This window comes from Chenopodium album, chromosome 12, assembly GCF_948465745.1.
Source record: "Chenopodium album chromosome 12, dcCheAlbu1.1, whole genome shotgun sequence".
NCBI lineage: Eukaryota > Viridiplantae > Streptophyta > Magnoliopsida > Caryophyllales > Amaranthaceae > Chenopodium > Chenopodium album.
In genome coordinates, this window is record NC_137845.1 from 4914199 (window position 1) to 4940616 (window position 26418).

Genomic DNA, 26418 nt, shown 5'->3' on the forward strand with positions numbered 1-26418 from the left:
TATTAAACAACGCATTGAGATTATTGGAATACTGACGGACCATAATTATGATTTATGATCAAACCTGCCTACGTCACTTAATTTTTGGCTCCATGCGAAAAAAATAAATAAATAAAAATTCTGTTGATTAAAAATAACAAAAAAACTAGAATTAGAATACTAAAAATAACAAAAAAAAACTAGAATTAATATCTGATGAATTGCTTTTCAACTGATCCAAGATTCCAAGGTATGTTACATCTCTTACAAAAAAGGAATACAATGCTTTAGAGGTAGGAAGCTCTAAAGAAACCAAGCAAAACAAACCCCCCCAAAAAGAAAAGGCAAAAGGTAAGAAGAAAGAAGAAACATGACATCAGGTAATTGTAATTCCTGAAAACAAATGGGTTAGTAACTAGAGCTTAAAATGCAGCAGATGCTCACCCTGGTACCAAACTTATCTATGCAGCTAATCTGTCAAGCCAAGCATGATCATCAAGGTCGACAGTTGGTCTTTTGAGTTTCATCAACTGTCAAGTAGTCCTGAGCATCCCGGAAAAAACGATGCCAGAGAACCAGCAGATACTACCTTTTCAATTAGATTCTGCTTCTCAAATAAATGAATAAATAAATAATAACTGGAAGGCTTTCTAATATGAGCTACTCTAGAGTATTAACTATCAATAGCTGATGGTTTGCCTGTTATATATCTGCAACTCTTCTATAGAAAAGAACATAAGCGGCTGAAGTCTTTATCTTCTCCTCGCTGATGGGGTATACATTGCTGTCATCGAAGTCATACCACCGCCCACCTCCATGCTACAAGATCACAAAAAAAAAATATATGGCTTGAGTACATAACAAAAAGAAAAATGGAATAACTATACTCCCACCACCCCTAAGGTCCTAACTGATAGGCCACATTTGATTGAGGGTTGTAATCAAGGAATTGGGTTATCATACTATAATTATCCTCCACTATTTTCTTTGCCAAGAGTACCTTTAAGAGTAAAGTGGGAAAGTTCAAAGCTATACTTCAAAAAAAATTAGGACCCTGCCCATAATTATGGGACGATCCGAAATAAAGATGTGTCAGTGTGTCACCATGATAGTATATTAGGTGTTTTAGCTTCTACAGTGATGATAAACAGGTATAGTGTATGGGAAGCTGTTTAAGAAGAAAGTTTTCCCAAATTCCAAATTCTTTCATAATGCATGAATAGCAAATAACGGAAAGACGAACTTACATGGACAAAAGCAGTGTAATGACCACCTCCCAAGCTACCATAGTGATTGCTGATTGCATAGAGCACATAACGGAAAGATGGTTGGGAATTCTTGTTAGCAATATACATGGACAAATCGAGATCATCGACCGGGAAGTCAACATAGGCCTCCAGCTTGTTTTTTGTGTATTTGCTGTATGAAAACCTTTTCAAGTGAATGACCAGAATTTCAGGGAGTCTCCAGAGATCCAACTTTTTGGAGGCCTGACGATGCTGCTTACATCCAGGACAATACCTGGCAAAAAGTACAAGATACAAATAATAAGAGTACAGAAAGAAAAATAAAATAAATATGAGGTTGTGGATAATAAACCGTCATAGTAACTAGTAGCTGAATTAAAGAAAATTTCGAATTACAAGTGACAGCTTGCAACAGCATATTCAAAACCCATGCAAATTAGAAACTAAAAGTCAAAATCATGCAGGAAAAATAGAAGCCAAACCAAAGATAATCAAAGCACATGAATAAATTTAATCACATATTTAAATGTATATGCAAGATTAAGGAATGAAATACCAGGAGAGTCATCTTTAATTCACCACCTTATCTACATATTAAATGAAACAAAAGCAAATAAAATACTACTCCCTCTATTTCATAATGTTAGTTCCACTTACGTATATCAATGCAAATCTTTGATCGCAAATATCTTTAATCTCACATTTGCAAAAATTATATAAATTAGATATTAATAAAGTACTCGTTGAGATGAATAAAACTAGATCTCATATGACTATGTTATTATATATTGAGAGAAATTTAGAAGATTCCCTCTAATTTTTACAAGTTAAAACTAGAAATTTAATGAGGGGTGGTGACAATTCAGATCAGAAGAATTAGTCCCAGAGCCAAAACCTTCAGATTTAATAAGAGATTTTTCCATCAAGAAAGCATACAAATATATAATTAAACGGCTTAGACCATATCCAAGTCACTTTAGTTCCAATATCAAACAGAACCCTTCGCCAATTGACCAAGTATATGCTAGACAAAATCCTAATCATTACCTAATAACACAGCTACTAAATACAGTAATGTATAATTTAAGCGACACAGTCATTCCTAAGGAATTCACGACAAACATAACAGCTCAGAAATGACAAAAACTTACCACATGTCTTCAGGTCCAAGAGGCTCCTCTTTCAAAAATGCTTCAAGGCATCTGTAAAGAGATACAATTTCCTGTGGCCTTTTAGCCAGATAGCCTGACTTAAATATTTCAGGAAGGGTGCTCAAAAGAACAGTATCGTAGATTTCAGTCTTCTTATCAGGCCAAAAAACAGCAACATTTAACCGCTTTGGCAAGTCCTCAGATGTTACAAGATCCGCCATTTCTATTTTGGAGTTCTTGAGAATCTCTTTCTCATCTGTCAGGTAGAATTCAAACTCACTATCAGCTGGTAAGCTAACTTCCTCATCATTAGTGAGTTTAGCATCATCACTTGATTCAGTAGTAGGATCTGTGGTATTCTCCACTAAATTCTCAGCAGCTGTGCTTTTGGAAGCATCCTGATCATCTAAGTCATCTTCACTGGGCATGAGAAACGGATTAAGCAACTTCTTAAACAAATTATAGATATCTGATCCGTTTGTATTGTTGGAAATTCTAGCGACAAGAGGAATTCCAAAAGCTTTCCCGTGGACATTGTGCCTGCAATTGAAATTCTTATCAGAAAATACAAGAGAAATTCCTTCCGAAAGGAAAACAATGACATTGTGTTTACGCATTGAGACAAAAGCACACACAAACCAGATTGTACACATATACCTTGTCGTATTTTGGTACGCATTGAGACAAAAGCACACACAAACCAGATTGTACACATAATACCTTGTCGTATTTTGAGCCCAAATGCCAGGTTTTTTTTAATCAACAACATCAAAGCCTTAGTCCCAAAATGATTTGGGGTCAGCTAACAGCATATCAATCATTAACAAGGAAAAAGATTCACCTCTTTAACACATATCTAATATTAAAACATCACTCTTGGAAAAAAAAAAACGTTTTCAAAAAAGAAGTATGGCACTCACTCTTCCATCTCTTGATGCGTAAACACAACTATAGTTTCTCTCTCTGTAGCTTTGGGTAGCCGATAAGCAACTAGACGGTCTTCGTCTCTAATCAAGGGCAGCGAGTCCGCTGAATCTTCCAAAAATCGAATAATACGATGGTTGAATATCTGCAAAGACGAAGTGGTAGAATGAAGCAAGTGGACATACTAACAATACAATACTAGTAATGAGCATGCAGACAATACAATATTGAATTCTACCTCAGCCACCAACAGTGTCTCATCAATCCGCAATGAGCATGCGCTGGTCAAAGCCTTAACAAGGTCTTCACCTCTCCCATACTTGGGCACAGAAACAGTGACCACCGTAGGCATGAAGCTACCATCAGTATTCATGACAGTCAAGGTCATAGTCCGCATTGTGGTTGAAGGTAGAGGCAGTGACAGATACATGAACGGATCAAATGTCACGGAAACCTTTTTGCAAACTGGACAAACTAATGTTGATCTATATTGACCCTGCAATAATTTTCAGATGTTAAAAAGCATTGCAATGCCTGCATTAAGGGTTTACTCATTAAGCAATCACCAAACTCCAAGAGTACAAGACAACATTAATCAACAAAATCATAGTTTGCCAGATACTCCAACTACAGCAAGAAAGTTCAAGTTCCAAGTTAAAGCTCTTAACTAATGAACCTTGTTTTCTTAAAACAACCCAGAGGATGCTGCAAAGAAAAGAATATCAGATACATCTTCATTTTTATCTCAAATCTCAACCAACTTATGTCTTGCAGATAGCTCCCAACCCAACAACCCACTTCCCAACAAAATGAATAGAGAGATACAAAACAATCATTATAGCTTCAAGCACTACTATAAGCTATTATTTATAACCATAGCCATACACAACTCAAGCATAAATTTTGAAAGTTTACTACTCAGCGTTTACCACACTGGGGGCATTCGTAAATGAAAACACATCCCTAAATTATTACCTAGATCATATAAAATCATTTGATTACCCAAACATAATGATGTATTGCACTATGGGACGTAGCACCTACAGGAAAGTACAATGGAAAATGTCCAATGTAGCAGACGCGTGAGAGAAAAAGAGAAAGAGGAGGGGGGGGGGGGGGGGGGATGATCCATGAGCTACTTTTATGTAGTCTCTAGTGGATGCAACTTTTATGGGACCATGTTCCAAGTGTAGAAAATCAAAAAAAGGTTCGATAAAGGCAAGTGATGGAGGCATATAAGTGAAAATCAATCGGAAAAAGCTAGCAGCGAAGCAAGTAATTCGGTTTTTGATTGGAGGACTCATATCAACTCTATCCAGACAATCTCAGTCAAAATCCAAAAATAGTTGCCACATTCCACAAGGAAACAAAACCAATTAGTTTTTTTTTAATAACGACCCAATTTTTGTAAATAAGCAACTAACAGAAAGTGCCCAACTGATGACTTTATTTTATTTGATTTATAAATGTGCCTGATCAGTCTCTCTTTCCTAACCTATATACAGCACAAGATGAGAACTTCTGTTATCCTTATCCTAGTGCCAAATATTAAAGTGCTAAAAAAAGAAAAAACAATCCTGTCATCTTGTTTCACTATCTATCTATCAATCTAAAGATTTGGGTATTCACATCAGCTACTTGAATCTAACTAAAATCTCGTTGCATCATCCCTCTCTTAACTCTCATCCTCCTCCAGTCCTCCCTACATTTTCATCCAAGAATATACTCACTTCTCAACCAGAGTACTTGAGAACCAATGCGCTCTTAAGGAAATATTAAACAGCATTTGACTGAGTGTTGGAGTTAAAGTATGGTCAAGGATTGACTAAAAGGATTGAGGTAGCTATTGCCAGAACACCTTGTGATTCCGTGTAATCTTCAAAGGCTGCTCTAGACTAAAAGTTTCAACAGAACATAAAACTACATAAAGGAACCAAAAAAAACCACAAGATGAATAACTAAAATAAAATAAAATAAAAGATGTTCTCTACCAATATGAGCAAGAATTTCACTCTAAGCACATGCTACTAGAGCTGGCAATCCTGACCCGACCCGTGACCCGAAAACATCAATCCGAACACGAAGCTGACCCGACCCGATCTGTACCCAACCCGAAGTGGAGTTAACACGAAATTGACCCGATACCCGAAATTGACCCGATACCCGAATTGACCTGACCCGAAATATGAATTGACCCGACCTGATCTTAACCCGAATCGATTGACCCGAACTATACCTGAAATGACCTGACTTTAAAATTAACTGATACTCAAAATAACCTAATTAACTAATTTAGGGCTTAATTACTTTACCCTAATAAACACTTATCAGAACTTGTTATTGTTATTATTACTATTACTCTTCTTTTTTTAAGTGTTACCTTTAAATTCTTTTCCACTTTTTAATTACAGTGTAATCTTTACACGTTATTGGATCTGCACTTGTCAGAACTTATTAGACCTTATTGAACTTATTAGACCTAATTGAACTTATTAAAACTTATGGAATCTTATTCTCAGAGATTAGAACTTATTAGATCTTATTTTGACTTATTAAAACTTATTGACCTTATTAAACTTATTGGACCTTATAAGCTTATAGTAACTTATCTGTACTAATGTGAACTTATTTAAAGTTATTAGACCTTAAACTTATTTTTATGAGGTGAAGTCGTTAAGAGAACAAGCCCGAACTAATTTGAATTTTTTACTAATTAGTCAATGATAGTGATTATATATATGAAACAATAATATTATAATAACTCTCAACAATAATAACAATGATGTTGACACATAGATTTGATGTTGACACATAGATTTATATTTCTTATTAAAAACAATAGTTTTTATAACAATAACAATAATAAATTTAACTATTTGAGCTTGATACCTTGACCAAAGTTTCGACCCAAACATGACCTGACCATAACTTGGCTCGACAATTGTACTCGAAGATTGACCCGACCCGAATTTGACTCGACATTTGGACCCGAATATTGACCCGACATTTGGACCCGAATATTGACCCGATACCTTGACCCGAATAATCATTGACCCGAACCTGACCCGAAACCTGAATTGACCCGACCCGACCCGAAACTGACCCGACCTAAATGACCCATTTGCCAGGTCTACATGCTACACATGACACAACATTCCAAAGCTAACAAAACTCTATAAGGCTCCCGTGAAAAAGTAAATAATAAACCTATTTCAGAGTGAGCAAATAGGCCATCTTAAAAAATCATCTCAGATATGGCCCACTACTTTAAACATTAAACTCTCTCAAGAATCCGTACATCATCTAAATAGAACACAAATAACAATATTTTCTCTTCATTTTGGAGACATATAACATTGCCAAACCAGAAAGGCTCAATGAAAGAGTTCCCATGAACGAATTTTGGAATTTAATATTACTCAGCAAGGCACAATAAACATACTTGGAGATGCCCATAGCAATCAAACTTACTTGACAAATATCAACAATGATAGAGTCATTCCGAGCCAGATGATTACGCCAGTACTCATCAGCTACATCCTCGTCTGATCGACCATCTCCATCCTTAGCTTCAACATAGGGCTTTAACTTCACACGATTAAGATCTTCATGGAGTCCATCCAGCAAAAAAGAAAGCAGTTCCTATATTATTTGAAGTCAATTAATTCCTCTATCAATAATAAATTCTCTTCAAATAAGTACTTATATGAGTTGTATCCTAGCACACACATGTCAGGAGGGCACAAGAAGGTAGTGGAGTGACAAAAAACAATGATAGGCATAAGGTTCCAGAATAAAGGCATACTAACTTGTGAGTCATGCTGATTGAAGCCACTGAATTGAGGAGCAAAGCGAGAAAGCTTCGACTTGAATGTTCTAGGTGCCACTGGTGTTGCTCCAGGAGCCCATAGCCTCCTTATCAAATCTCCAAAAGCCAAAGCAATTTCACCCTAGCGTGAAGGTAGAAACTAATATTCATAATACTAATACAGAAAAAAAACACACAACATAATCAAGTCTGATGATGGAAAGAGAGACATACATCCATGCCCAGTGGATTATCATGATTAATTTCTTTATTGTAATCTCCATGAAAATAGTCAACAAGCTTTGGAGTGTGTGCTAAGCACTGAAGTGCACTGTTCATGAAACATGTATTTCCAAGATTTTGCAATCCAGTCAGGCCCAAAGAGCCTGATTCGGCAGGACTGCTACTAAAAGTATAAGAATTGGTTCTAGGGAAACGATAACTGTTTCCAGTGCTACCATTCATTGCTGTAGATGCACTGGAAGAGGAACTTGCCGCAGTAGCCAGCTCGGAAAACTCCTCTCTCTTGCTGTCTCTAGACCTAGGAGAATCTGACAGCCCATAAATTTGCAATTCCAGAAGTATCTGTGAAGGTGTCAAAAAATCCAAATAATTGGGTCAAACGCGTGGCATCTATTTGACATACAGAAAGGCGGACAAAGCTAATACGAATATCAGATAAACTTTACATTCATGAACATGGTAAACAATGAATGAAGTCCATTAAGAAAATTGTCATGTCATGATTGTCATCAATACAGATAACAAGGACAAGGAATTTCCTTATTACTCTCTTTTATTCTTTCCTCTCAGTGTAAAATCATTTGTGTCTGATAATTCCACGACAAAATGTCATACACATACCGACACACCTGGATATAGAAAACTTTAAATATTTCCTATAACCCCTTTTTTGGCCAGTCACCTCTTACAATCCACGTTGCTTACATAAGATTAGCAACCGTAAGAGTAACCCCCCACCCTCGCCCCAGAGAGAGAGAGAGAGAGAGAGAGAGAGAGAATGGAAGGAATGAGGAAGTTCCCGGCAGCAACTTGTTCCAGATGAACCAGACTTATGAACCATAGTCCAATCATACATGTTCCCCACAGACATCTTTTCAAGCCAGCTAGGAGAAATCATTTGACGATTCAACAGAGAATTACCCAAGGATGATTCTAGAATTTGGTTGAGTAGTTGAGAATTTGATCAGTAAAAGAATAACATAGCTAACAAATAACAAAAGGTAATCAACACAAGTGAAGTGTATACATGATTTTCTTGGGTAAATGGTAACAAATGATTTCAAGAACTCAGTAACCAAACTAGACACATTAGAATCAAATTTATCTCACTAATATTAAGCATAGTTTATTAACCAGTCCCAACAATGAATAACAGTGTCAAACTGTTAGAACTAAAAGAAAAAGGAGCCAAGGAGGATTTGGAGCAAATGCTTCAATGTGTTTCCATCAACCCATTTAGTTTCTAAAGCATATTCTGACTTTAGAGATGAGGGAGGTGATATGAATTTACTCCCTCCATTCTTTAAAGATGTAAACTTACCAAATTCATTTCAATGTGCATTTTCATGATGTAAACATTTATTTTTACTGGAATTAAAGATATGAAAGGTTAAAGTTTGCATAGGAGACCACACAATATGCATATGTGAAGACCCTTAAGGAACAGGAGTATTGATTTGCATTAGCTTGAATGAGCAATAAAACCACATCAAGTATACAAAAGTTTGCCAACCTATCAAATCCAGAATGTATCATAAATGACTTGACATGCAGCATATGATCTCTTCCACCTGACATAACAGTCCCTTTCTTTCTGTTTTCAGATATCCCTTTCTTACAGTTGTTATTGAACATTTCTCCAGTTATTAAGTTTCTGTGTGGAATACACATATCTGGGAAGGATTGGTACGGTTAGCTTGTTGAGTTATGAGTAAGACATAAGTTCCAACACTTTTCTTATGGAATCAGCTTAAAAACCAGTTTCAGCACATGCGTAGGAAGTCTAAAAGCTATCCTGAAAGATTAGAATCCTTCAATGAAAAAATAATAATAATATTATATGCAAGTATAATATCAAGGAATACATCTAATGCCAAATGCAATTAAACAGTTCAAAAGTAAGTATCAACAGCTTACCTCCTGATCCAATTGACGCTGGATATCCTTTGCAGGTGAGCTATTGTCATTAACAAAAAAAAGGCTTGTCCTGCCAGAGAAGTCCCATATGTGCAACTACACCAGTGGAAGAAAAAATCAGAAACAGCTTCATTTTATGCTGAGAAGAGATAAATTAATATGATAACATCCTTACCAAATCTGCCTCGGTATTGAATATTTTGCAAGCTCGCCTAAAGAGTTCAGCAGCATTGTCCTAATTAAAGCATAAAACAAAGATATTATGATTAAGAAAACTTTTAATATTGACAAATTATCAAATAGATGAGCTGATTACTTGTGATTGTCACTTCTTACTAAGGAAGCAGAATTACCAATGCTTGATCCTCTGAGAACTATTTTACAACTCTCCCTAGCTTGGAATTAGATCCTACCTTCTACAATCTACAACTCATAATGTAATAAACAAAATAATCTTAAGAAAATAACATATAATACCTGAATACTAAGCTTTGACTATGATAAAAGGGGAAGAATTCAGGTGAACAAATGGAAATTTAGCAATTAAATCCATACAGAATATAATGAAGATGTATTAACCATTCAAGAGACATATAAAATGATTTCTTTCCCTATGTCTTGAGGCATGATCTTCAGGTAGAACAGTTAGCAAAAGTTTTCCCATAGGCAAGGATACTAGGGTAGCACATAGTTACCTAATTCCTCCCCCCCCCCCCCCCCCCCCAAAAAAAAAAAAACCCCAAAAAAACACACACACACACACATTGAAACATACAAAGCACAAACTGAGAAAGGCAAATTAATACATGAATGAGGTACATACTGGCTTAATTTAATAAAAGTAGTGATTTGCATACCCATACCCCACTTTGTCCCGGCAATTAGGTAACACTGGGATAGTGCAATGCAGTGAGACTAAAGCATGGTAATTTAAGTGAGCTATTGTAATTGACTAACATTAGGAAGGGCAATTTGGGAAGTCTAATACTTTTAGGTTAGTAGTCCTTGGCCTTAGTATAAATAGGGAATAGTATATGCAGTAGGACATCGTGTAAATTGTGAGGAAAAATGTTGAGAGTAGTATACTCAAGTTACTAGGAGAGTAATAGCCTTAAGCTATTAATCTTTCACTTTTGTACCCAAATTTCTGCCATTATTAATCAAAGTCTCGAGCTTTTATCTCTTAATTAGTCTTTAAATCAGAAAAATACTAAGTCAGAAGTTCAGTCCATTACAGCTATGAGACATACAGTCAAGTGGAGTACATGGCATCAAAAAAATTATAATAAAAACAATAAAGCATCAAAATTAGATACACATAGATGTAAAGCTAGCTAAATCATTACTTAGTTGCCACATACATCAAGAAAAGAAAAAATATAAAAAAGAAAAAATTCATGGAAATCACCTTTTTACTAATTTTAACACCCAATGAGTTTGCTTCTCGCAAAACAGAGAGCCTGAGTTGTAAAGGATAGACATCTGATATATCAACACTACCAGCTGAAAAACTTCCAACGCGCTTCATCGCATTTTTAGAATCACTATGCCTACATAGAAAAGATTTAAAAGAATAATTCACAATACGTTGAGCAATCACTCAATCAGAACTATTTTAATCTAAAAAAATAAGAATCTAGATTGAGTTCAAATGAAAACCTCATCAAGCATGTAGTCTTGAAATATCAAAAGTGGTGGCTTATAAAGTTTTGATTGTGTAAGACAATTATCTTCTAACATTATGTCAGCTATCATTCTCTTGAATTTACAGGCCAATTTCAACCTTGGTTGTTTACGGATGACAGAAATTTGTGATCCACTTGCTACTGCAGGCAATTGACTTTTTTCTCATTCTTAGCATTGATTATAATTTAATACAACACATTATACTAACACAATTAAGGTTTAAATTGCAACCAATTTACATATGAATTAGTAGCATAAACATTGATTAATATGAAACAAAATAGCATTATTGATGATTATTTAATATGAATAAGATATCGCCTATGCCACAAATAACCATCAATCCATAACATCATATCAAACCACATTTTAACTTGAATTGCAATCCAATTACATAAAATCAACACCATAAACTTACAATACTAATCAGATATGATATCTACTTGTAATAATAACAGAATACTTTGTAATTAAGTTCCGGTTGCAGTCAAATGCATATAAATCAACACCATAAAGCTGCAATATAAATCAGATACTATAATATAGCAGATATTCTCACCATTTAAGAGCCTGCAACCACATTTCTCCAGAAACTAAAGCATAATCACGACCAGAAACTCCAACTTCACCATTACTGGAATCATCGTTACTATTTACTTCCTCTCTCCTAAGATTGAACAAAAGATCCGAACCAAAAATGTTGTTGATCAGCTTCATCGGACCAGCATAAGACGATGAAGGCGATGCACTGTATAAAATCCCTGTATCTCCGCATGAATCACTCACCGATGTCGATGTCGATGCATTTCGAGCTTCTTTCCACCACCTTCAATCACAAACACAATTCATTTCCCCCAATTTGATTCAAAATCATGAGAAAACCCTAGAAATTGAAGTAATCGAAGAAATTGAAATCAAAATGCAGCAGAAAAATCACCTGAAAGGCACTAGATAAACTCGTTGTTCATCGTCGGCGACGGATTGAGTAGCACCGGCGGAATCTTCCGGCGAAAGAGGTTCCATAATGAAGTAATTTGCAGAGAAAAGAGGAATTTGCAGAAGATGAATCCAGAAATTAGGGGAGATTGAAGAAAAAATTGCAGGAATCAAAAGTCAGATGTAAGGGATTTGTTTTTATAGGAGAGAGAAAGAGGAAAGAGAGAAGAGAGAGAGAGTGGGTGTTATTGTAAGAAATATGAAAGGAAAGGAGGACAGCGACAAGAAAAGGAAGTGTGTCAATTTTGTATTCATGTTTTTTATCCCATTATTGTAGGTATGTCTTGTTTTTTGATTTTGATTTTGAGAGATCATAAATTTAAGTGTATTATCTAATCAAATATAAGAACGATTAATAGCATAACAAAACGATATCTTGTGATGTAATGTAACGTAATGTCTATTACGATGAAAATGTAAGGTTTTAATGGTTTCAATAGGCAATGGTTATAGCATTGTAACACGGAGTACTACAATTAGTTAGCTCCACTTATAGTAATCAGTTTTTGGTCTTTATCAAATTGAGAAGAGTACCTATAGTGAATAGATTGTTATGGACTTGTGGCCAATAGTACAGTTGTTAAAACGCTACTTCACATAACACTTTTTTTTAGTGGTTCTATGTTTTTTCTTCTCGCCCTAGACAAATGGGGTATATAAGTATATTAGTACTTTGATGAAGTTAGGTTCCTAACATTGGTTTAAAGTGGAGCTTCTATCTTTGGTAACAAATAGATTTGCACAAACTTGGTTTTCACGAATTCTCATTCAACAGAAGGATCTATATATACAAGTATATGTCTTTAACAACAAATCACCCTTTATGTCTCCCAAAAGCGATTTGAAACCCAACAAAAAGATCTATATACTACCTCCGTTAATTATTATGTGCAACAAAGAAATATTTTGTGTCTCACAAATAATACCCCTTTGTTGCACATAATAGTTAACGGAGGTAGTATATATATATATATATATATATATATATATATATATATATATATATATATATATATATATATATATATATATATTATTTTATTATTTTTTTTTTTGAGGGAAAACAGAAAGATCTATACGACTATATATACAAGCATATGTTTTAACATCACCATTTGTCTCCCAAAAGCAGCTTGAAACTAGTTTCGTAGTACATTAATTGGACAAATTTTTTCAACATTAGAAGTCAACATATTGTACAACATTTTAGGACTAATGTTAGCTCAAACTACCCTTGGAGAAAGAGTTGTAAGGATCATGGTGAAGGGATATTATAACCCTTACACTTACAATTTGCTCAGCAGGCGAAAACAAATCACGAAACGATGATAAGAATATATTTTTTAAACTTGAATGAAAGATTTATGAGTGGAAATTTTCCAACAATTGAATAATGTGTTTTTCTTGATAAATTATCAAGATAATTACTCCGTAGATACCGTGTCTAAGTTGCACAAGCTTTAGATTGACAGCAGCTTGATACTTTCATAAAAAGAACTTATTATCGACAATAATAGACAGCTAGCAGCACAATAGTCATGATTTTCACAGAAGTTTGTTGCTAGTACCATTATTTATTAAAACAAACCATATATGAGAGTCAAAACTCATACATCGTACCATACAGAAATTCATTAGAAAAGCTAGGAATTCACAAAGTGTAATTGTGCAGAAAGCGATCAGCTATCATAAGCAGATCCTCCAAAGCCGATTTTGAAACCAAAGCTTCCGCAAGTAAGCAATTGATCGCTGTTGTCCCTAATCCTCAACTTGAGAGTATATGAGCCCTAACAGTTTCAAAAGATTGTTAGACATATGCCAAAGCCAAGCTATGAGAATACATCAGCCATGTATTCTACACTTCCAATATAGAAATTGTTGAGTTAGACAGGTCAAACAAAAGATTAGACAATTAATTAACATTTACAAGAACTATGACTTACTGGGGGAGTGAATATTGGCAAAGTTTGTTTGTGAGAGAGTACAAAGTCGCCTGCTGGTATAGGACAGGATGTTTCTTGGCACAGATCAATAGTCTCACTGTGCACATGTAACCCAAAGTATGAAACGTCGATCATCACCTCCCCTTCAGAGATAACTCCCGCTGCATGAGTCATAAACTTCAGGTTAAAGCAGTAAATGATCACATTATGACTGTAAACCACACAGGACTTGTTGCATTACAATCATAATTGCATCTCCCCCCTCCTCTCCCCACCCCTTAAAACATAAAATAAAAATAAAGGACAACCCCAGAAAGGAATGATGGCTCCTCCACCTTCGAGCCAAGTGCCTCCTAGTTTCCATAACCACAGCCTATTAACTTCAACTCGTAATTCATCAAAGTACTACCCTCAGTTTCCACAGGCTCACAGCCATCCCTGTCCACCGTCTTCAACCCCTTTTAAGTTTTGACTACACTTTCTCTTTCTATGACCACCGTCTGGCTTTTTAAGGGATGAATATGACCAATCTGTTCCAGATTATAAATACTTAGTGGTCATATTGGAATTGCTATGGATCGTTGCTTTTCATCAATGACACAAATTCAATCTTTTATCAGTTTTATGCTGCACGTAGGTTCCTGCATGATTTTGATCTCTTTCTGGGTACCTGGGTGGTGGTCGATACTTTAGCATCTCTGAACATTTTCACTTGATTAAGACATGGCCATGGGTGGTTTTATGTAAAATGATATATACCCATCACTCTTAGGCCATTACTAATAAAATGATCAGAATAGCCAGAGATGGGAGTTGTTGTGGACTTGTGGGCATAGAAGTCAGGTGAGTGGCCTATGTTGCGTTTAGCATTCAGAAAATTAAAGAGGCTGTGATGGCATTCATGGCAGTGCAATAACAGTGGTGGTGGGCATCAGTTGGGTAGTGGAAGGAAAGGAGGTGGAAGCCTAAGGAAATCCTTCACCGGCGCTGGTTTTCTTTCCTTTTTCCTTTTAATAATATCCAAGAAAGGGAATGAAAATTCGGTTAAACAAACACGGACAAAGGCAATCAGGATCTCCAATGCTCTTCCCTGTGTTGTTCCCCTTTACAGAATGGCCTCTGAGTTGAAATTGCTCTAACAACAGAAAAATACTACATCTGAATCAGGGTTGGACCCATTTCCAATTTCAACGCGAGACAATGGATAAATTTTAATCCCTTAAGAATTAGTGTTTCCCCCCTTACAGAGCCTAGCTTACCTGTTTCACATATCATGCTTTCCTTATCAAAGTCACAACGCGAATTGACGACGTTACACTAAATTGTTGAGTTGCTTGAAAAAACTTGATCTGATTTAATCTTGTAGAGATACAAGTATAACTTGTTGTCAATATCAAGGAGATTGGCCTATTTACACAACATAAGCCAGCCAGTACTGACTGCATCAGAGAAAAGAAGATCTCATTGTTGGATTTCCGAGCCAAAGGTTGACTTCACTAGAGATCCCATGAAAATGCAGAGTTAAACTAAAAACTTGTGGGCAATTGGTAAATGTACCATCCACCATCCCTTTAAAAGATAGGATTTTCATAAATTATCAACAGAACTGTCATGGCAGCCAAGTTCCGGCTTCTGGGTTCCGTGGTTCTAATGCAATCATTGATATAAGACTACAAGTAAACCAATAATACGGAGTACACAACTATCATGTCACCATAACAGGCTCACAACATGGCATTGGTGAGTTTAATTTCCTAAAAGTTACTTGAGCAATGCAATCACTCCAAAAACATCGAATTAACCAACTAGATTGATAATTCTCAACAATCAACCAAACATCCACTCTTTCTGAAATCTGAACTAATCACTATCATTCTATTATACTTCCTTCAGGCTTCCAAACTAACAAAAACAATATCAAAGCCTTAATCCCAATGATAGGGTCGGCTCCGTGAACCGAGATCTTATCTCCTATAATTGTCAACCATGGTCCTCTGATCCTCTCCCTCCAGTCCCTTTCATCAAGTGCTAATAGTAAACTCAATTTCTCTATATCATTTCAAACAACTTCTAAGTTCTAACTAAAACATACAATATACAGCACAATGTTTAATCTGTTTCTGTATCAAACTAAAGTATGATTCTTGCATATAAATTAATTTCACAAAAAAAAAAAAAAAAAAAAAAAGAGGGAGAGAATTACCAGAAGAGGCAGAAATACTGAAGACGGCTTCCTTGCCAGGTAAAACTGGATCAGGGTTAAATTCAACTCCTTTGACTTCCACAGCATAGTTAGCTTTCTTATCTGCATCAAATTAAAGCTTAATTCATTCTTAGAAGTCAAATTAACAAATGCCCAGAAAAGTTTATATAAAGATTATAGCATACATCCATAATTAGAGATCAAATTCCAAATTTTCAAAAGAAAAAAAACACCCAAATTTATAGGGTTTATTAGGATGAAGTATGAACCCAAAAATAAAGGAAAATTAACTATGGTAGAATAAAGGAGGAAGTAAATCACCACATTTTTTAACGGACTTGGCTAAAATAGGAGCAGACAAACAAAGGGAGAGAAAGATGATGACTTGGAGCTTGCAAATCGCCATGAAAAAAAGCTTAGTAGCAACCTTGGGAGTTCCGTCTCTGAATATTAATGGTGGAAAATCGATGGATTATACCTGCTTGGATTAATTTATTTGCTTATCAAGGGTACTCTACTATTTTGTTTCAATTTCTCTCTCAATTATGACGTGTAGTTTAATTGTATGCCTCAAGAAAAGAATTTGATAAGGGAAAAATCCAAGTTAGTTCTGATCTATAAGATTAACAATTTTGTTTATTGGCATTTTATTAAATAAATGAACAATTTTATCTTAAAAATAGGTTCACATGATGGATGTTATGATGAAATTATTGATTTATTTACCAAAATGATATGTGATAAACGATTTTTTGTTTATCACATAAATTAACTTGGGCTTCTTCGAGAAAATATTCATCATGTGATTAATCCGTATTAAGTAAATTAATTATGTGTGCTGGCCACTCTATGTGGCCGCTTGTAAAATACAGAGTAAGTAAATAACAAATTAACCCCTATAACATTTTGTAAAATATACCCCTTATAACATTGACTGAATAACCCTTGTAATACTTACCGAGTAACCCCTATAACACTAATCGAGTAATCCTTATTGTATTTGTATGAAATATAAACAATAAAAAACCGGGTTTCTTTTTAAATTAGTGAAGTTATTTTATTATTTATTGAATAATATATAAGCATTATGGAGAAAACTAGAATTAATAAATATTACAGTACGTATTATTTATATTTAATACATATTTATAATTTTATAGTTAGCCCTTGCACTATCTTCTATTGGTGTTAATAGTTAGCCCTTACAATTGCGTATAATCAGTAGTAGTTTTAATTGATTTTTTTTTGGGAGCAAAACCCTCTTAATCATAATTGGCCATTTGTTATCATAGGGATCGCCTTGGTAGGCTAATTTGTACCCCCAAATTTGTAAGCTACATAATTGTTGGATCCAACTCAGGCACGTTGGTTGATGAAGAATTGACATTACAAGAAGGCATCAAATGATCTCTCGTTCTTGAAATTAAACACAATTGAAAATAACAATCTTGGCATCATCAACTCTATCAAACGGCAATGAAATATCCATTTAACTGTAATCAACATAAATGATGATGTGGAGAAAGATCATGTCAAGTTTCAAGAACAAGCTAAGCAATCATGTCAAGAAGTAAATAGTTAATTACGACTATAATTACCATTTAATGTTTTATTGGTTTAACTAATACTCCGTATAATGATTTATTCTCCTTTATTTTTTATAAAATTATGAGTTAGGTTGGTATTATCATGAAGACTGGTCTAGCTTGTATTTCTTTATTATAAAAAAATACAATAAAAATGGGATGTGTGCCATTTATTTAGTTCGTAGTTGAGTAATAATGATTTTTATACTCCTAGCTAGAATTATTCTATGCCACAATTTTTAGATTTCTTTATTTCCAATTTGTTCCCTCTGTATAGCTAGGCATGCCAGTATAAAAAACTTTACTAATTTAGTAATTTTACTATGGAAATCAAGTTCATACATATTTAAGCCATCAATACACATCTTCAATCCTCTACCCTCATTTTTTTTTTTTTACAATAGCAAAACCCTCAAATTCATGTTTCATAATTGAAGCTAATGTAGTAGTTTAGCTCTATTTCTATATACTTAGGCTCTGTTCTCTTCACCTTATTTTTGCTGAATTGAAATTATTTTCACTAAACTGAAATTATTTTGTTGAACTTAAATTATGTTTACTGAACTGAAATTAATTTTACCGAATTGAAATTATATTTGCTGAATTGAAATTATTTTTACTGAATTTTTATTATATTTCTTCTTTGAACTTACTGATTTTTACTGAACTGAAATTAATTTTACTGAATTGAAATTATTTTTACTGAACTAAATTTATTTTTATTGAATTGAAATTATTTTTACTGAATATTATTTTTTTAAGGTGAAGTGAACAGGGCCTTACTCTATGGGTAATTACATACGTACAAAATACCACATTATACTAAAATAAAATTATTTCCATTATCATATTTTAAAAATTTAATATATATTTTTTCAAAAAAAAAAAAAATTTAATATATATATATATATATATATATATATATATATATATATATATATATATATATATATATATATATATATATAATATAAAATTACTAGTAATTTTAAAAACACTCATGAAATTTACCTTAGCATACATATATCATGTTAGTTGATGAAACGTTGAGTTTTGAACAATAAAGTCACTAAATTGCTAGACACATTAAAGAACAAATGAACGGGTGCACAATAATTATGTAATATTGTTCCTTTTCGTAATGCAAAACCCTGAATTCAAACATTTCTGAGGTTGATTTGCATCATATTCATAGACAATCAAGAATAATCGTACATATATTGTTCTAATACAGTATATTCGTAATGCAAAACCTTCGATACAAAAAATTTCGGAGCAAGATTATTGCATCACAATCATAAACGATCCAAAATAATTATACATATAGTATTATAGTTATATACATCTACAAAAAAAAACAACAAAAAACAAAACCACAAAACATATAAATAAAACAATCATACAAGTATATTATTAGAGCTACATAAAATACATACTAGATAAATTAAATTAAAAGAAGCTAACAAGTTCATCTTACAAGTGAATCATTGGCATCCACAACATCTACACTAGCAGAACAAAACAACAACTTTCTAAAAATAGACTTAATAGCAGAACATGACACTTCCTTGACATTTCTTACAGATTTCTCCTTCTTTTCTTGTTGTTGTTGTGATGATGCTCTCTTCTTACCACTATTCACAACCCTTTCTTTCACTCTCCCTATACACTTTTTCGTCTTTTCGTTCACGCTCTCTTTTCTTGTGAAGGTGTAGCTCCTTAAGTATATCTGCCTACATGATATGCTCTCTACCACCTTTGGCCTTGGGTGGCCGGGACCTCGAAAGCTCACCGATCTTACAAACTCGGCATCCGATTCCGGCCACTTGTAGAGGTTTACATAGGTGGCTCTTACCCTTGTTGTAGGCACCCTTGCATCATCTATGCAACTTGAGATACAAACTGAGCTCATTCTTAATTTTTCTTTTTCTTTTTTTTTTTTGTTTTGTTTTTTGCTTTCTCTCTATATATCTTTGACGTTAGGGTATGTATGTCATGATATATAATAAGTATGCTTTTGTTTAATTATAAATAAATGGGAATTGAAGTAAGGCTTAGATTGTAAGTGAAGACATGAAATTGAAAAATACAAGGAAATTATTATTGAGAGTTATTATGATTGTAGTAACTAGTATTTTCTTGATAAAGTAGCTTGTGAAATAATGATTTGTCATCATGTGTAATCACTGTGTTTTACTCTTGTTTGTGTCATTCACCTAGACCCAATTCTAGGGATTAATTTAAATATTTACATTTGTAAAAAGAGATCCAACTTTTTTTTTTCTAAATACTAGCTCCCTGCATGTATTAATGCCTATTAAATTTATTTGGCTGTACAATTATTGATTCTGATAATGATCGATCGATAATGAATTTAAATGTAGTCTTGTAAGAAAATACTTGTATTAATCAATGTTAATGCAACTGCATCCCAAACAATTTTATTTTATTTCCATTTTACGGAGATGAGAATTTCGTTACATATATATATATATACATAATAGCTCAATGTAACGATTATCAATTTATCATCATTTATGCTCGCCAATTAAACTAGTCAGAATCATGTCCTTAAAAACCCTTAAGGCCTTGATTATATGAAAGGTAAGAATAATTTTGAAAAGGGAGTATCACATTAGTTTGCAAAATTTGGTTCGAAATTTGTATCCTGTCGAAGTAAATTGTTGCATGATAAATTTTGCAAAAAGTTACAAAAAAAATAAAATTACGTGAACCACTCACTATTATTTAACGACGAAAAAAATATAGAGTACTATTTAATTGACAATTACGTAGACATGTAATATTCCGTACCCAACACAAAATAAACGGATTAAATATGGAAAAGACTCAAAAGAGGTGGTGTCTTGGCAGCCATATATGCACTCAATAACTCACGCAATCAATTCTCCAGCTGGGAGCATTATAATGCATAACATGCTTCTGCTGGTTAAACCATGATTATCAACCAACTTTTAAAAGATTGCTATACCTAATTACCTATAATTAACGCACGACACAGCAAGGTACCTAGTTAGCGTACATATTCTTAGCATGCTCAATTGCTCTAGCTAAACATTGACAAACATAAACGACGAATAAAGTTTAATGAACTAAGATCGGCTATGAACTGCCTTTTTAGACGAAAAGGTCCATACATTGTTAGGTTTAAACACGAAAAGCCAATATAAGAAATTCTTAACTTTTTAAAGTGTTAAAAGAAATACAAACAATGTAGACATGATTTGATCTGATCAACTCATGGGTAACAAATGTCTAATATCGAAGGGGATCAACGCCAATCCAAAGGATCGAAAGTTCAAAACATCTGCCTTTTTCTCTAACCTACAGGGCTACAGACAAGGGGTATTCTCTTTTGTCACGTTGAATCAAAATCATTGCATTTAAATACAAAAAAAGTTAAAAGCTATAATTTCCTTAAGCCTGACTTTGAAAAAAGTTAAAGTGAAAGACAAAAAAGATTGCTAGAAATGAAACAAGAACAACTGTACATTGTTACACCTGAGCTCCCCTGCCAATTAAAATGCCGAAAATTCGAGCTTCCTGCAGTTCTAGAACAAGTAGAAGCAGCAGCAATTTTTGCAAATTCCTTGCTTTCATTCACTACAATCCTCCTCGTATGTTTTAAACATTTTGTGCAAATTTTTAATTTCTACTCGTTCACATTTATAAAACACGGATTTAGTTGTCACATTACGGTGTAAAGCTGTAAACTACACAATCAACACTATAATTAGTTAATTGCACACTTTTTTTGCTAGACCTCGAAGTTGGTTTACATAAATTTTTAAGCTTAGCTTGTATGTATATGTGTTCGATCAATCTATTGTTCTGATGAAATATTCTTAGTCACAGGTCAAGTAAGTTTATTAAAGCGCGTATCATACAAGGAGCTAGATCGTGCAACAGATGGGTTCCGAAGAATTATTACATGTGACTCTCAAAGCATAACTTACGAAGCTAAATTTCGAGATGGTTCAGTTTCTGTAGTGAAAGAAGTAAGAAGTGTTAATCAAAGAAATGAGGTTTTCGACAAGGAATTGCATCTTCTAGGCCGGTTGCATCATCGACATGTTGTAGCACTTAGAGGATATTCTGTTGGTCGTAAAAGGTCTAATCCCAACTCTTGTTCATATAAATCATTTTATAATACAAGATTAGTAGTATTACTCTGCACCCTGCAGTATGTTTTTGTAAGCATGAATTATAGTATAATGTAGCATATTTGAAGCATTTTATAACTTCAATTCACCGTCGATACATACACTACAGAATGATTTTGGATTAAAATGTGGAATAATTTACACATGTATTGAAGTATGGTGGTAGGAGACTGATAATTTTTGTATAATTTTGCCTAACCTGTCATTACAGTTTCCTAGTTTTCGAGTGCACTGCAAAGGGAAGTTTGAAGGATCACCTGAATGGTAATTTCTGTTGAACTTCTGCATTTTGGAAGCATTTATCTGTGAAAGATTTCAGATACTTTAGCATATATAACAGATCCCCTGAAGACTCCTCTGAGCTGGAAGACTAGAGTACAGATAGCCATCGGTGTTGCTGCTGCGCTGGTGGGTAGACCTTTCTCAGTTCTTTTGCATAAAGATTTCTTACTGCTTGCACAATTTTTCTTATGTGAAATTGTTCATATCCAACTCCTCTACCCTGTATAGACGGGAACCTTAGTCGCGGCACTATGATCATGATAAATTGATAATGATTGTGAATTTGTGACTATTGTGATTGTGTTATTGTAACTAAGGGTATTCTCATATATCACTGCATTTTGCAGGAGTATCTGCAATTCTTCTGCGAGCCACCAGTAAAACACATCTCTATCAGTTCGATCAATATTATCTTGGACGAGAAGTTGGTTCCAAAGGTGAGAACGCTTAAAATTATCGTTTCTGCTCCCAATACTCACTACATTAGGCTTTCTGAAATATCAGTTGTTTCTTTGACACAGCTCTCGAATATTGGTTGTCTTTGCTCAGAAGGTGAGCATATGTTGCATCTGAAAACAATGTAGAATGTAACTTAATAATAATTTACCAACTTTAACCCGAGTCTTTGACTTGTTCGGTTCTAATGCAGAAAGGGCAGATGTAATTCCTCAATATGGTGCATTACTACTTGAGCTAATTACTGGAGAATCTTCGCCTAAGGAGAGTGCTGATGTGATACAGTGGATCCGTGAATTGCGCTCCAACTTATCCATGCATAACATAATTGATCCAGACCTTGGAAACAGTTATAATTACAAAGAGCTAAGGGACCTTTTAAGCGTTGCAAGACTGTGTATAAAAGTTGAGAATACACAAGCCTTCACAATTTCACATATTTTTTGGTACCTTCAAAAGAGGTTTGGCACTGCCAGTAACTAGAGTACTGTAAGTCTGAAACTTGTATTAATATATGCATATGCTGAAAATGCTGTTTGCAATTCCGCAAGTGTTGAGGTAGTGATTGTTGTTGACGGATGTTTTTGTGTAGCATGGTAGAATGTATGATCATATGGATGTATAATAGATGTCACATTGTTTGTAGCTCATTGATGGTGAATTTAAGTGACAGGCTACACAATTTCTTTGAGCATCCTCTCCCTTTTCAGCATCATGGCAAAATATTGAGAAGTTAGTGCCTTACATATTTATGTTGCTTATGTTTAAGTGAATAGTTTTTAAAATCCAGGGCACAAGCATTTTCTAGAAGCAGCTTAGGCTAAGATCATCAGATAGCCGAAAACTTTAAAACTGAAAGATTAGCTTTAATTTCTTTATAGTTCACTAACTGACTGTTACTGGTACATATTCTATAACTCCTATGCAATAACTACAGTACACCCAGCGATAAACCCAAAATTTCCACAAATAGGAGAACTATAGATAGCAATAAGGCAAGGACATAAGTTTTCCAAGCACAAACACTAAATTCAAAGACATTTTAAAGTCATACAATGGTAGCCATTATATCAATAAAATCACTGTTGAGCACACTGGACCCTCTGAGCCCCAGCAGGTTCATCATCTTCATCATATGCCTCCTGATGTGCCTGGGCTTGCTTCCTCTTCATTTCTTCTTCAATGTTGACATTGTGCAATGTTGTCTCTTCACATTCATCCAACTCCATGTCTGTGAGAGCCATCGATGGCTTAGGAGGAAGGATCGCTTCCAATGCTTTAACCTGATCAGGGTTCAAAGAATCGGGGAACTCCACTGTGAAATGGATGTACATCTTGCCCTTCATGAATGGCCTCTGGTAGATTGGCATACCCTCATCATCAATTGCCTTGAATTGATCTGCTCAGAGATACCAACAAAACAAACTGCACATTTAGTAGTGATTTGGGATGATCAAAATTGAAACGCTGTCATTCTACTAAATTCAAAATGCTCGGATCTAATAAACTTGAATGTATCCGACAAGATACTAACCAGGCTTAATAACTTCTCCCGGATTTGATTTGATAAGAAGTTGCCTTCCATCAAGGTGGGTCAGCACAAATCTAAAGCTACAAAGAGCTTCAGTCAGGCTCAGAGTATGCTCATAAAAGAGATCTTCGCCCTTTCTCTTGAACTTAGGATGCTCTTTCTGCTGCAGGACAAAGACGATATCTCCGGTGACAGTATCAGGCTGCAGATAAATAGAGAAAAGGCGTAAGCTACCGGCCAACAATCTATATAAACAATATCAAACGAACAGCAAAGAAAAGTGATGACATACAGCTTCATCAGCCTCTCCAGGGAAGGTAATTTTCTGTCCATGTTGCATGCCCTTCTCCACAACAACCTCTAAGACCTTCTTCTCCTGCACAACCTTCTCACCTTTGCACTGAGGGCATCGATCTTTATCATTAATAGTCTCTCCAGTGCCTTTGCATTCATTACAAGGGTGCTGCATCTGCTGGATCATTGAGGGACCCAGATGTCTGATAGATACCTTCATACCGGTACCTTGACATCCGGAACACTTCATCGAAGCTCCAGATTTTGATCCTTTGCTGATTCATGTTTAAATAATAATCAAGTTAGGAATGGATCAACAAATTGGAGACGAAGCTCTGAAAACAAATCATACATATACTTACCCAGTACACTTCGAACATATTACATTGCGAGAGAGGGAGAGCTTCTTTGTCGTACCAGTAAAGAGATCTTCAAGTGATACCTTCAGAGGATGAACTACATCCTCTCCCCGCCTTTGCCTTCTTCCTCTGCTACTACCACCACCACCTAACCATCAATAATGAGTAAAATGATCAATAATTGCTACGTTGTGCTGTATAGGATTAGCAACCCAATAAAAGGAAAACATGCCTTAGACAGGCCTGAGGCATGACTTAAAACCAAAACATTCAAGTGATTGCTATAGACTCCTTACCAAATGGACTTCCTCCAAAGAAGGACTGGAAGATGTCGAATGGATCGTGCATGCCACCACCTCCACCCATTCCTTCCTTAAGTGCATCCTCACCATATTGGTCATAGATCTCACGCTTTTCAGGATCACTGAGGACCTCATATGCATGAGCTAGCTCTTTAAACTGCATTGTACAAAAACCATGCCCAACTTTAGTTTCCCTCAATAAATTTGGCAATTCAACACACGCATAATCTTACTGCAAAGATCATCACTACAGCCGGGTCATAAACCCCAGCTTTCAATAACATATTCCTAAGCCTGCAACGTCTAAAACATTCCAAAATACTCCTACCAATCCAGAATCAAAAGTTATATCCTTAATCACGAGGGATTGGGAACGTTACAACTAATTCCCAAAAATTCTAATTTCTAGTCAGCAGTTGAATGCTTGAATATCATGAAGCAAGAGTACACCATAACATAAAATCAAATTTCATTCCAATTAGCTTCCATCTAAAACCCTGTTGTCAAACAATTATTCCAGCTCAAAATCGGCTCCATAACATAAAATAATATCGACGCTATTGATCGACCTCCATTACACCATTCCTCTCCATAAAGATCAAAGTTCATTGCTTAAAGGCAACAATAACACAATCCAAATCACCAGCTAGGTTCAATTGTTCATCAATTAAATCCTATATAAACTATAATTACTCCATCCATAACGACAATACACCGCTGGATACAATTATTATAATCTCATATACAACTGCGTATCAACCATTAATTCGAAACCAAAGATCAAATTTCCAAAATTTCATAAAATAAAATCGATCATAATCAAAACAATCATAACATCTAATACAATTAATCCTAACATAATGCATCTCTATATAATCATAGTTCATAATTCAAGTTTCACAATTCGAAACCAAAAATCAAATTTCCAAAATTTCATAAAATCAAGTAACACCCACTAAAATTAAACCAAAACCCATAATTTAACATCACAAAAAATCACCAATTAAACATCCAAAACTTTAAAAAATTGCACAAACCTTCTCGGGATCACCACCCTTATCAGGATGATTTTTAATGGCGGCTTTTTTGTAAGCCCTCTTCAAATCTTCAGGAGATGCATCTTTTGGTACACCCAAGATCTCATAATACCTGGTGTTATCACTCTTCTTTGGAGCTCTTCCAAACATCTTTTCTCTCTCCTCAAAGTTGAACTTTCAGAGTTGGAAGCACAAACAAGTACACAATTTTTCCTGAGAATTCTTTGTTATTTAGGAAAATTACTTATATAACGGGTTTTCTGGCTTAAGATTTTTGGGTTTTTTTTTTA

The 26418-nt window shown here is 34.6% G+C and overlaps 5 protein-coding genes across 5 annotated transcripts; 1 reads left to right on the forward strand and 4 right to left on the reverse strand.

The window, feature by feature from the left end:
* Positions 1 to 19: 19 nt before the first annotated feature.
* Positions 20 to 12134, reverse strand: LOC145570118 (ubiquitin carboxyl-terminal hydrolase 8-like). Its single transcript, XM_081629116.1, has 13 exons — positions 11893 to 12134; positions 11515 to 11781; positions 10678 to 10819; positions 9445 to 9504; positions 9270 to 9365; positions 7344 to 7694; positions 7111 to 7251; positions 6773 to 6943; positions 3540 to 3797; positions 3298 to 3446; positions 2378 to 2917; positions 1227 to 1500; positions 20 to 798 (listed from the first exon to the last, which is right to left on the reverse strand). The coding sequence occupies exons 1-13, from the start codon at positions 11976 to 11978 to the stop codon at positions 682 to 684; spliced, it is 2652 nt and encodes an 883-aa protein (XP_081485242.1). The 5' UTR covers positions 11979 to 12134; the 3' UTR covers positions 20 to 681.
* Positions 12135 to 13387: 1253 nt separating this feature from the next.
* Positions 13388 to 16704, reverse strand: LOC145571727 (uncharacterized). The gene is made up of 4 exons (XM_081630759.1): positions 16419 to 16704; positions 16098 to 16199; positions 13895 to 14055; positions 13388 to 13738 (listed from the first exon to the last, which is right to left on the reverse strand). The coding sequence occupies exons 1-4, from the start codon at positions 16501 to 16503 to the stop codon at positions 13631 to 13633; spliced, it is 456 nt and encodes a 151-aa protein (XP_081486885.1). The 5' UTR covers positions 16504 to 16704; the 3' UTR covers positions 13388 to 13630.
* Positions 16705 to 19151: 2447 nt separating this feature from the next.
* Positions 19152 to 19595, reverse strand: LOC145570706 (uncharacterized). The gene has a single exon (XM_081629861.1). The coding sequence runs from the start codon at positions 19593 to 19595 to the stop codon at positions 19152 to 19154; it is 444 nt and encodes a 147-aa protein (XP_081485987.1).
* A 1627-nt stretch (positions 19596 to 21222) lies between these two features.
* LOC145571728 (putative receptor-like protein kinase At1g49730) lies at positions 21223 to 23296 on the forward strand. Its single transcript, XM_081630760.1, has 7 exons — positions 21223 to 21321; positions 21560 to 21815; positions 22079 to 22131; positions 22208 to 22275; positions 22497 to 22586; positions 22671 to 22701; positions 22799 to 23296. Exons 1-7 carry the CDS (start codon positions 21228 to 21230, stop codon positions 23086 to 23088), a joined length of 882 nt encoding a protein of 293 aa, XP_081486886.1. The 5' UTR covers positions 21223 to 21227; the 3' UTR covers positions 23089 to 23296.
* A 154-nt stretch (positions 23297 to 23450) lies between these two features.
* LOC145570119 (dnaJ protein homolog ANJ1-like) lies at positions 23451 to 26346 on the reverse strand. The gene is made up of 6 exons (XM_081629117.1): positions 26129 to 26346; positions 25086 to 25248; positions 24793 to 24937; positions 24429 to 24705; positions 24140 to 24338; positions 23451 to 24004 (listed from the first exon to the last, which is right to left on the reverse strand). Exons 1-6 carry the CDS (start codon positions 26276 to 26278, stop codon positions 23685 to 23687), a joined length of 1254 nt encoding a protein of 417 aa, XP_081485243.1. The 5' UTR covers positions 26279 to 26346; the 3' UTR covers positions 23451 to 23684.
* Positions 26347 to 26418: the final 72 nt, after the last annotated feature.

What these genes read in the sequence shown, in the direction of transcription:
- LOC145570118 (XM_081629116.1), bottom strand. Translation starts at nt 11,978, where the DNA reads ATGGAACCTCTTTCGCCGGAAGATTCCGCCGGTGCTACTCAATCCGTC. An exon ending in TGGTTGCAGGCTCTTAAATG is followed by an intron (nt 10,820 to 11,514) that starts GTGAGAATATCT and finishes TTTTCTATGTAG; the next exon opens with GCATAGTGATTCTAAAAATG. An exon ending in CTTGGACCTGAAGACATGTG is followed by an intron (nt 1,501 to 2,377) that starts GTAAGTTTTTGT and finishes ACTTTTTGCCAG; the next exon opens with GTATTGTCCTGGATGTAAGC.
- LOC145571727 (XM_081630759.1), bottom strand. Translation starts at nt 16,503, where the DNA reads ATGGCGATTTGCAAGCTCCAAGTCATCATCTTTCTCTCCCTTTGTTTG. An exon ending in CAAGTCCGTTAAAAAATGTG is followed by an intron (nt 16,200 to 16,418) that starts GTGATTTACTTC and finishes AATTTGATGCAG; the next exon opens with ATAAGAAAGCTAACTATGCT. An exon ending in TGCCAATATTCACTCCCCCA is followed by an intron (nt 13,739 to 13,894) that starts GTAAGTCATAGT and finishes TGAAACTGTTAG; the next exon opens with GGCTCATATACTCTCAAGTT.
- LOC145570706 (XM_081629861.1), bottom strand. Translation starts at nt 19,595, where the DNA reads ATGAGCTCAGTTTGTATCTCAAGTTGCATAGATGATGCAAGGGTGCCT.
- LOC145571728 (XM_081630760.1), top strand. Translation starts at nt 21,228, where the DNA reads ATGCCGAAAATTCGAGCTTCCTGCAGTTCTAGAACAAGTAGAAGCAGC. An exon ending in TATTCTGTTGGTCGTAAAAG is followed by an intron (nt 21,816 to 22,078) that starts GTCTAATCCCAA and finishes CTGTCATTACAG; the next exon opens with TTTCCTAGTTTTCGAGTGCA. An exon ending in ACGAGAAGTTGGTTCCAAAG is followed by an intron (nt 22,587 to 22,670) that starts GTGAGAACGCTT and finishes TCTTTGACACAG; the next exon opens with CTCTCGAATATTGGTTGTCT.
- LOC145570119 (XM_081629117.1), bottom strand. Translation starts at nt 26,278, where the DNA reads ATGTTTGGAAGAGCTCCAAAGAAGAGTGATAACACCAGGTATTATGAG. An exon ending in AGGGTGGTGATCCCGAGAAG is followed by an intron (nt 25,249 to 26,128) that starts GTTTGTGCAATT and finishes TGTACAATGCAG; the next exon opens with TTTAAAGAGCTAGCTCATGC. An exon ending in CTGGAGAGGCTGATGAAGCT is followed by an intron (nt 24,339 to 24,428) that starts GTATGTCATCAC and finishes ATTTATCTGCAG; the next exon opens with CCTGATACTGTCACCGGAGA.